Genomic DNA, 10,262 nt, shown 5'->3' with positions numbered 1-10,262 from the left:
GTAGACTGAGGGCTTACAAGAGAAAGAGTACTTCATGTCTACGCTCAAAAAACGTGTGTTGGGCGCCTGGGTGGCTCAGTTGGTTAAGCGACTGCCTTCGGCTCAGGTCATGATCCTGGAGTCCCCGGATCGAGTCCCGCATCGGGCTCCCTGCTCGGCAGGGAGTCTGCTTCTCCCTCTGACCCTCCTCCCTCTCAGGCTCTCTGTCTCTCATTCTCTCTCTCTCAAATAAATAAATAAAAATCTTTAAAAAAAAAACAAAAAAACGTGTGTTGAGTGAATAGTGCTTCAACGTATCAAGCTGAAGCCACTTTCCTCTCTCATGAGAAAGAAATTAACAGTTCTACCGCACAGATCTACTAAGTAAGCACTTGTCACTGTTTGGTGCTGGGACTACAACGAGAATAAGACCCGGCTCTGCCCTCCAGGAAAACCGGAAAGAAAAGCCTGGGCCAGGCCTCAAAGCGCATCCAGTGCAGGAGAGTGCCCTTTCGCTTTTGGCAAAAGGGAAAAGGGATCAGCGGGTGAGCTGTGGTCGGCCTCAGCCCTTTTGGGGTTAAAAAGTTGAGAGGCGGCTAAATAGAAGTCTCAAGTCCGACCTGTCGAGACTCTGCAATTTCTAGACCTCCGTTTCCACCAATCTCCCAGGCTAGCACGGACAGGCGGATAACAGACCAGTCGAGCAAACCGGGCGCGCCGGACGGAGAAGCCGGAAAGTGGGGAAGCCGCCCGCCGGAAGCGGAGGGAAGGCGGAGCCACGCCCCAGCGCCGGGTTGCACTCTCTTTTCCGCTCCCCGCAGGATGCCCGGGCGGGGCTAAGGCGGAAGGGCACGGAAGGAGGTGACGCTATAAGTGAGCGCCGGCGTCGCGGCGGCGGCTCCAAAGGAAGCTGGGTGGCTGTGGCGGCTGCGTGCAGGCCGGGCACCTCATCACTGACGGGGCTTCCGTAGAACCGGCGAAGGCGGGGTCGCAGGCTGAGCTGCCGCAGTATCTCGACCCGCGGTGCGGCAGGTGCCGGCAGCGAGGGACGTAGGTAAGCAGGAGCCCGGGTGTCAAATCGGAATGAGGTACGGACCGGGCCGGCTGGCCATTCCCGCGCCAGTGCGCGCCAGCTCAGCACCCCGGCCTGGAGGCCTCAAGCGCTGCCCTCCCCCCACGCTCGAACCGGAGGCAACAAATTTCTCCCTGGGCGCTGCTGTGCTTTTCTGGGGGCGGGCAGGGAGCTCCTCCCGAGGCACCGCTGTGCTCCCCTTTTTCTCCCCAGTCTGAACTGTACGACGCAGAAGCAAAGCTAGCGCCCCCGGCCGCTCCTCCTGAGGCCGGGGAAAGGTTTGAAAGGAAGAGCTGCTGTTAGAGGTCCTGCCGCTACTGGCGTTTTGGAAGCCAAGGGTTTATATTTGTTCGGACTGTTCGGCTTCCTTCCTGCTTTTGGTTCCTTCGCCACGCACTCCTGGGACCTTGCTGTATGGCACAGTTAAACACTAGGGTGGTGGGAAGCTTGTTTTCTATCATGCTTTCTGTTTTTCTATCTCTACTAGGCAATATCAACCCCTGTTGCACTGGGCCACTCTGTTGGGGGAGGAGGGACGCGGAGAGGATGTGGGAAATGAGGGTTTTGTGTAAGAGTCGGAAGAGCTGAGTTAAAAATCTTAGCCTGCCATTTGGTAGTGCTTTTAATCTCGTGCTAGGTACTTCGACATTTTTAACCACACGTATAGGGGCGCTTTCTTACGCCTATATAAATTGGGAGAATGAAGTGAAGTGAGGTGAAAAAAGCAGAACATCAGTCATTAAATGTTTTGGATTTAAGAATATCTTGGACAGTTAATGGTAGGTTCCTAATTATGTATTTTACGCGGAATAACTAAGCTTGGTATGGAGGAGGGTGTGTGGATAGAACCTAACTGCAGGCTCTGCTTTGGGTTGGGCAGCATTAGGAAGAGGTCAGACTCTCCTAGCCGCCCAGATGGCTCATGTTTATTGATAAAACATTATTGGTATATGAGGAATAAGTGAAATCAGTTTTGCTTCTTCCTCAAGATAGTTTTGCCCAGTGGACCCTTTCTAGGAAGAAAAGCTGGAGGGGCTTCATTTACACCTTGGCCCGCTCTAGAAGGAATTCTTTGCACATGTTTCTGAGGACCCCTGCACTGTGCTTCTAACAGAGTTCAATTAACATGAAATGTTAATTGCAAAGAAAAATGTGCAAAGAATAAATACAAGAACTTGACCCTTTGAGTGGCTGGATATTATTATTTGAGGAGCTGCCTTTCTCTGTATTGGAGAAAGTAAAACAACACCACTCTGAAGTTTAATAGACCCTAAGTTAGAGGAGTGTTTGGAGAGGAGGGAGTGGATATGCAGTCAAGTGATTTGAGTGAGTAGCACCTGTTCTTACAATTGGTTGGTCAGACAAATTAAGGATGCTTTCCTTTCCTCAGTGGAACATGATGATGATGGCTGCCATGCATAATGTAGCCAAGTGCAATCTCCAGTTCCTTTGATACAGAATTGTCAATTGGGAATTTTAACTCATGGACAAAAGGGACCTTGAGGGTCATCTAATCCAGTGGTTCCAAAACCTGGGTGGGCATTGGAATCATTTGGGGAATTAATACAAAACTCTAGGTGCCTGGGCACTATCTCAGTAGATCTCATGTGTGACCTGAGTATTTGTGGTTTTTAAATAGCTTCTCAGGTGATACTCATGTTTTGAAAATCCAGATGTAGAGCAGGTTTCACATATTAGTTTATGAACAAGCTCCGAGATGAAGTGTAATGCCCTTAACAAATAACTTTACTTGAATCAGTAGTACTCTTTCAGGTTTTGTACCACGTTAAGCCCAGAAGATAAGTCCTGTAAGTCAGTAGCTCTGTATAATTTTGTTTTTGTAGTTTCCTATGCATTAAAACTTCCTAAAGCTCTTTGATGAAATTATTAGATTTTACAATAAAGTTTCTTACTGAATATTGCTTAGGTTTGTTTTTTGGCCTAAGTATATAAAGGTTATATCACTTTGTACATCAGTTTTTTAGTAGGCTTTTATGCCAAGCTTTCATAAACCATAGAAGAATTCCAATTTAAGACAATTTTGCTTTTGTTTTGGCTTATAAACCCAGTGCACTATATACGGATTGCTTTTTTTTTTAAACCCCTTCCTCCATCCTGGTATGCACGACCACTTTGTATCATTAGTCAGCTTCCAGTGGAATACAGTTTGAGAACTGGGCTCTAAAGGTCTCTAATTGCCTATAAACACCTAATTTAACTAGAGGCTTTCAGTATTTAAGCTTGTCCTTGAATTTTTAGTCCCGTTCTCTTCTTGGTTTAGTTGTAATGTGCCACTGATTTAAAGAATATGGTAGATTCCTGGAAAGGATCAACTGATTAGGTGGTAATAGTGCTTCATAGGTACTTTTCTTACAGTGGAAAAGCCTCATATATATATATATATATATATATATATGCATATATATGTAATATTTTCAGAATTACCAAGGTAATAGGCCATCAGGCAGAGTTGAACATTCTCTTTAGGGAGATACACTTATTCTTAAATTATTCTTCAATAACCTCCTCAGTGCTTTAGTATTTCTATTCTGTGTTATTAGTAGACAATAGACCCTACTTTACAAATCCTCCAGAGGACGATGCTGAATTATTTTCTAAAAGTGACCCTGTTTATAGTATGTTACCTTCCTACAACTAGATGACAAAGGGCATTCTAAACTTGCTGATTAAAAAAAACCATGTTAGGGGCGCCTGGGTGGCTCAGTCGTTAGGCGTCTGCCTTCAGCTCGGGTCATGGTCCCAGGGTCCTGGGATCGAGCCCCTTATTGGGCTCCCTGCTCAGCGGAAGCCTGCTTCTCCCTCCCCCACTCCCCCTGCTAGTGTTCCCTCTCTCACTGTGTCTCTCTCTGTCAAATGAATAAATAAAATCTTTAAAAAAAAAAACAACACAACATGTCAAAGGGTGCCCAGCTGGCTTAGTCGGTAGAGCATGTGACTCTTGATCTTGGGGTCATGAGTTTGAGCCCCACATTGGGTGCAGAGATTACTTAAATAATCAAAGCAAACAAACAAACCATGTTAACAAATACATAGTCCATGAATTTGAGTCTAGAGAAACATATGCTATGTGTCTGAGATGAAAAGCCAGGTCACTGAGTCTCTAAATTTATTTTTGTGTCTGATACACCCTAATTCAGAGGTTTTAAAAATTGCTGTGTTTCAGATTCTGACAGAGCAAACTTTTCAAGTAGAGGTACTTAAAAAGGGTAAATATGGATCCAGGGTCCCAATTTTAATCTAAACTGATACTACAGATTTAACATAGAAACAGAGGCAGGGTGAGGGTAATAACTTGAAGACCTAGTGAAAGTCATTTGCTGGTCCTTGAGGCAGTCTTCTATGTCTGTGAGGACTTGAGACCAAAACTGGATACTTAATCTACTTTATATCCAGTGGCTGAATGTGATGAAAATATTACCAGTAGGAGCTATAAATGTGTAAGTCTCCAGTTCTCAGTCTTGGTCTTTTTTATGATTCATTCATGTTCCCTGATGCCAATGGGCATTATTTTTTTGTTTTTATTGTTCTTAATCTTGTTTCCTGTAGCCCAAGCCCAAGGTGGCATTGGCCTCAGGTGACTGGCAGAGGGTGAAGCTAACCTTGGGTGTGACTGGGACGGAGTTATCCTGAGTTTATTTGTAAGAGGGGCAAAAACTAGAGCTTAAGCTAAACATGCACATGAAAAGTGTTAAGATGCCCGCTGGGGGCTGCCTGGGTGGCTCAGTCAGTCAAGCGCACCTGACTCTTGGTTTTGGCTCAGGTCCTGATCTCAGGGTCCTCTGATCAAGCCCCGCATCAGGCTCCACCCTCAGCGTGGAGTCTGCTTGAAATTCTCTCGTGCTCTCCTTCTGCTCTTTCTGCTCGTGTTGTTTCTCTAGAATAAATAAATCTTTAGTGGAAAAAAAATATCTTGTTTCCTACTACAAGCCATTCATTCTCTCATATTTCTGGGATGGGTAACCCCACCCCTGTTTATTTGCTATACAACAGCTGTGACTGTCTTATTACTTTTGCTAAAAAGAACTTTTTCATAGTGGTGCTTGAGTTAACATGGATAGTGGCTGCACTGCAAACTTTTACCCAAATATTGGGTCCCTTAAGGATTGTTCAGACTTAGGGCTCTCTTGGAGTCAGTGAGTACCTCATAAAAGTTGAAAGCTCTTTTTTTTTTTTTTTAAGGTTTTTATTTATTTATTAGAGAGTGAGTGAGAGAGAAAGCACAAGCCAGGGGGGAGAGGCAGAGGGAGAAGCAGACTCCCTGATGAGCACGGAGCCCGATGCGGGGCTCCATCCCAGGACCCCGGGATCATGACCTGAGCCAAAGGCAGATGCTTGACCGACTGGGCCACCCACGCACCCCTGGAAGCTCATTTTTGTTTTCCTTGTGTTTGTGTTTTATATTTGAACAAATGTTGGTATTTGGTGAATATGAACACAACAGCAGTGCCAAGAACACTGGGGCAGAAATGTAGAGAGACCCCCTGTGGAGGTTGCTTTTAATTTTAATTACATGTGCTCTGAGTGCATTCTTGGGATTTGTGGATTTTAGGGTGTACTGATGGACTCTTTTATTGGAGAACGTTCAGTAGCAGTATCTTTGGCTTTCCTCTTGAGTTAGATTCCTCAAAAAAGAATCTTCAGATCTTCTGCTTGGAGCTTATAAGCTGGCTTCCGGCAGTCTGGGATAGAGGTCTTAGCCCTTAGAGTGTAAACTCCGCTTACGTTCATTTAACTCAACTCTTTTCAGTATGAGACCCTCATTCTCACCTGGACCAGCTGTTTTCCAGTCCAGGAATCCATTGTTTTACCCTCTTGAGCTGCAGTGTCCAATATGGTAGCCAGTAGCCACATGTAGCAACTTAAATTTAATAATTAAAATTAAAGAATAAGTTCCTCCTTTGCATTAGACACATTTCAAGTGGTCAATAACTGTATGTGTCCAGAGGCTACCATATCGGACAGGGCAGATATAAACTATTTCTATCACTGCAGAAGTTTTATTGGACAGCACTGTTCTAGTATAGAAAATAATGATCCATGTTTCTGCAAGGGTGGGATAGGGGTAGTTGGCTGGTTTTTGTGGAGAGTAGGAGGGTAAATGATTTGACCAATCTTGTTTTAAGCATCATGTTCATATCTCTTTTATAGAACCTGCTGCTGCCAATACCTGACCTGTTTTGGGGCACTGTTGTATAAATTGGATTGCTTTCCTCATTGCAAGCTTGAGATTAACTTTCTTCAGTCTCTCTCTCTCTCTCTCTCTTTTTTTTAACTTTCTTCAGTCTTTAAGTCAATCTGCGTTCCAACCTCCAGAAGGTTTTGTTGTTGTCCTCTCTTCCATTTTGTGTATGGATACGTAAAACAAAACAACAACCCAAACCCTTTGACCTGTACATTTCATTGTATATACATTGTCTTAAAAAATGAAGTTAAAGGGACGCCTGGGTGGCTCAGTCAGTTAAGCGTCTGCCTTCGGCTCAGGTCATGATCCCAGGGTCCTGGGATCGAGTCCCACATCGGATTCCCTGCTCAGCGGGGAGTCTGCTTCTCCCTCTGCCTGCTGCCCCCCCTGCTTGTGCTCTCTCTGACAAATAAATAAAATCTTTAAAAAAAAAAATGAAGTTAAAATAATGTTTTATTTTTATCTTAATGGGATTTAGGAGGGAGTAAGAGTAAAACGTGTTCAGTCTGCCATCTTTTTCCATAAGTAAAGTACGCCATCAGCATTTAAATATGTACAACTGTCTCCATTTAAAAAAAACTCTGCCTGTTTCTCTCCTATTTACTCGAGCTTCTTGAGCAATTTTATATATTGTCGTCTACTCCATCTTGGTTTTGTCCTCTTCATTCTACTAAAATTTCTCTTACAAATGTCATGAGAATCAAAATTTTTTTCATTTTCAGAAAGTTTTTATTGGGATTATAATGGCAGTATATTTGAGATTAATTTTTCTTTTTTCTTTTTTTTTTAATTCAGTTAGCCACTGACTGTATAATACATCATTAGTTTTTGCTGTAGTGTTCAGTGATTCTTTAGTTGTGTATAACACCCAGTGCTCATCACAACACGTGCCCTCCTTAATACCCATCACCCTATTACCCCATTCCTCTACTCCCCTCCTCTCTGAAACCCTTGGTTTATTTCCCGGGGTCCATAGTCTCTCATGGTTCATCTCCCTCTCTGATTTCTCCCTCTTTGGATTTCCCTCCCTTCCCCTATGGTCCTCAGTGCTATTGATTATATTCCACATATGAGTGAAACCATATGATAATTTTCTTTGTCTGCTTGACTTATTTCAGTTAGCATAATCCCCTCCAGTTCCATCCATGTTGATGCAAATGGTGGGTATTCATCCTTTCTGATGGCTGAATAATATTCCATTGTATATATGTACCACATCTTCTTTATCCATTCATCTGTTAAAGGGCATCTCGGCTCCTTCCACAGTTTGGCTGTTGTGGACATTGCTTCTATGAACATTGGGGTGCAGGTGCTCCTTCTTTTCACTACATTTGTATCTTTGGGGTAAATACCTAATGGTGCAATTGCTGGGTCATAGGGTAGTTCTATTTTTAACATCTTGAGGAACCTCCATACTGTTTTCCAGAGTGGCTGTACCAGTTTGCATTCCCATCAACACAAATGGAGACTTTTTTAATCCTTACCTTTTTTTTTTTTTTTTTTTGAAGTGATCTCCATGCCCAACATGGGGCTCGAACTCATGACCCTGAGATCAAGAGTCTCATTCTCTACTGACTGAGCCAGACAGGCACCCAATCCTTATCTTGATTGACTTCTCAGTAGCCTTTGACCATTTCCCTCCTTCTGGAAACTTTCTCTAGCTTTCCTGACACCACACTAACCTAATTTTCTGCCTCTTTCCCTGTTCATTTCTTCTCACTTTCCTTTGCTTAAGTAGTCTTCTTCCTTTACCTCACTGTTACATCCTAGAATTCCTTAGAATACTTCCGTAGGGTGCGCTTGCTTCTATCTCTTACAGATTCTCCGTAGGTGAGCTTATCAATTTCTGTAGCTTTAGTTACTATAAGCTGATGGCTTAAAATGGAATTCCTGTGATACCCTCTTTTTAGACTTCCTGACCTGTATATCCAATAGTGTATGTCCACTTGGATTTCCTATGGTCACCTCAAATCTAACATGTCTAAAACTAAAGGCATAGCCAGTATAAATTTGCTCCAGTCTTTCTCCATTTGTTCCATATAAATTATGCAAATATACAATAGAATATACAAAATGTTTATTTTATATAATCATCTTATTAATAAGATTTTCCAGTGATTATATTACCTTTAAGTGTTGGGAAGAATAAATTCCAAATCTCCTTTTATGTTGGTAGTACACAATGAGAGTATATTTGAATTTCATATTAAGAAGTTTTATTTAGGGACGCCTGGGTGGCTCAGTCGGTTAATGGTCTGCCTTTGGCTCAGCTCATGATCTCAGGGTCCTGGGATTGAATCCCGCATCAGACTCCCTACTTGGTGGGAGTCTGCTTCTCCTTCTCTTCCCCACTCATGCTCTCTCTCGCTATCTGTCTCTCCTCTCTAAATAAATAAATAAAATCTTAAAAAAAAGTTTATATTAAATGTCCTTTTCCATTGATAAAGAAGTAAACTAAAATACAGTACCCTAAACCAGAGGTTGCCAGACTTTCTTTGTTCACTGCCTCCTTAATGTCTTTTTCGTAGTGCCCTCAGGCCCAGTAGTTTATTAAATAATTAGTAATGCTTTAGGTAATCAGATCTAAACAACTTAATAAGTATGTTCTAGCAACCTAAAAAAATATACATAAATTGTATTTTTAAATTTTATTTTTAAATTTTTTAATTTATTTAAAAAAAATACAGGGGCGCCTGGGTGGCTCAGTCGGTTAAGCTTAGGAATTTTGGGCCTAAAGAGTTAATAGTTTGTGTAAATTTTTTTTTTTTTTTTTTTTTTTTTTTTTTTTAAGATCTATTTATTTGCAGGGGTGGAGGGACAAAGGGAGAGAGAGAATCTCAAGTAGACTCACAGGGCTCGATCTTATGATCCTGAGATCATAACCTAAGCCGAAACCAGGAGTCAGATGCTTAACTGACTGAGCCACCCTGTGGCTGAGCCTCTGGTGTAAATTCTTTAGGTATTTTTTTCCCCTATAAATACTCAAAATATACACACTTTTTTTTTTCTTTTTAACAAAAGTGGGCTAATATGTATTGTTTAGCAACTTTTTTTTTCATTCAACAGTGTATTATGGTAAAGAAATTGGGTTGAATGTACATATTTAATTCCACACCAGCCATTAAAACTGTAGAGAAGTGAGGGGTCCCTGGCTGGCATAGTCCGTAGAACATGCGACTTGATCTTGGGGTGGTGAGTTCAAGCCTCATGTTGGGTATAGAACTTACTTAAAAAACTGTAGAATTGTTGTTAAGTTTTTGTGTTTTGTTTTTGTTTTTTCCCCAAATGACAAAGAATGGGAGCTATGAGAATAACAGCATTCTGGAAGCTGGAAAGCAGAAGAGATTAGTGGTAACTGGTTAGCAGACTTGAGAAAGCTGAATCCTAAACCAACAAGTGGAGAGAGCCAACAAGTAGTCATGTTTGTGTTTCAGAACCTTTTAAAAGCTTCTAGATCAGCAGTGTCATGTACCGTGGAAGTGAAGGTGAAAGTGAGACCAAAAAAATTACGTGATTGAAAGTCTTTTTTTTTATTTTTAAGGTTTTTTTTAAAGATTTTATTTATTTGACAGAGACAGCAAGTGAGGGAACACAAGCAGGGGGCGTGGGGGAGGGAGAAGCAGATTTCCTGCTGAGCGGGGAGCCCGATGCGGCGCTGGATCCCAGGACCCTGGGATCATGACCTGAGCCAAAGGCAGACGCTTAACGACTGAGTCAACCAAGGCGCCCCTAATTTTTATTTTCCAGAGATTTATTTATTTCAGAGAGTGCACACGAGCAGGAGGGGGAGAGGGACAGAGAATCTCAAGCCAACTTCGTGCTGAGCACAGAACCTGTTGCAGGGCTCAGTCTCATACCTGGACGTCATGACCTGAGCTGAAACCAAGAGTCAGACACTTAACTGACTGCACCACCCAGGGCCCCTAAAGATTTTAAGTAATCTCTGCACCCAGTGTGGAGCTTGAGCTCACAACCCTGAGATCAAGAGTTGTATGCTCTTCCAACTGG

General features: G+C 42.6%; 1 protein-coding gene across 4 annotated transcripts in view; it reads left to right on the top strand.

Annotated features, from left to right (window-relative positions):
• Nucleotides 1–501: 501 nt before the first annotated feature.
• The window catches only part of SENP5 (SUMO specific peptidase 5), a 51,197-nt gene continuing 41,436 nt past the window's right edge, over nucleotides 502–10,262 (top strand). For 2 of the 4 annotated variants that reach the window (XM_081831917.1, XM_081831916.1), the window contains exon 1: nucleotides 502–1,033. Coding sequence is in view for 1 of the 4 variants with exons in the window: in XM_081831915.1 (XP_081688041.1) it covers nucleotides 1,063–1,067 (5 nt within the window). In the remaining 3 variants the exon portion in view is untranslated. Of the gene's footprint in view, nucleotides 1,068–10,262 lie in introns of all 4 variants that reach the window. The other 2 variants (XM_081831915.1, XM_006742869.3) reach the window with 2 other exon arrangements.

Source organism: Leptonychotes weddellii, chromosome 1, assembly GCF_054177405.1.
Source record: "Leptonychotes weddellii isolate Sample4059 chromosome 1, ASM5417740v2, whole genome shotgun sequence".
Taxonomy (NCBI): Eukaryota; Metazoa; Chordata; class Mammalia; order Carnivora; family Phocidae; genus Leptonychotes; species Leptonychotes weddellii.
This window is presented reverse-complemented; position numbering and strand designations above follow the sequence as displayed.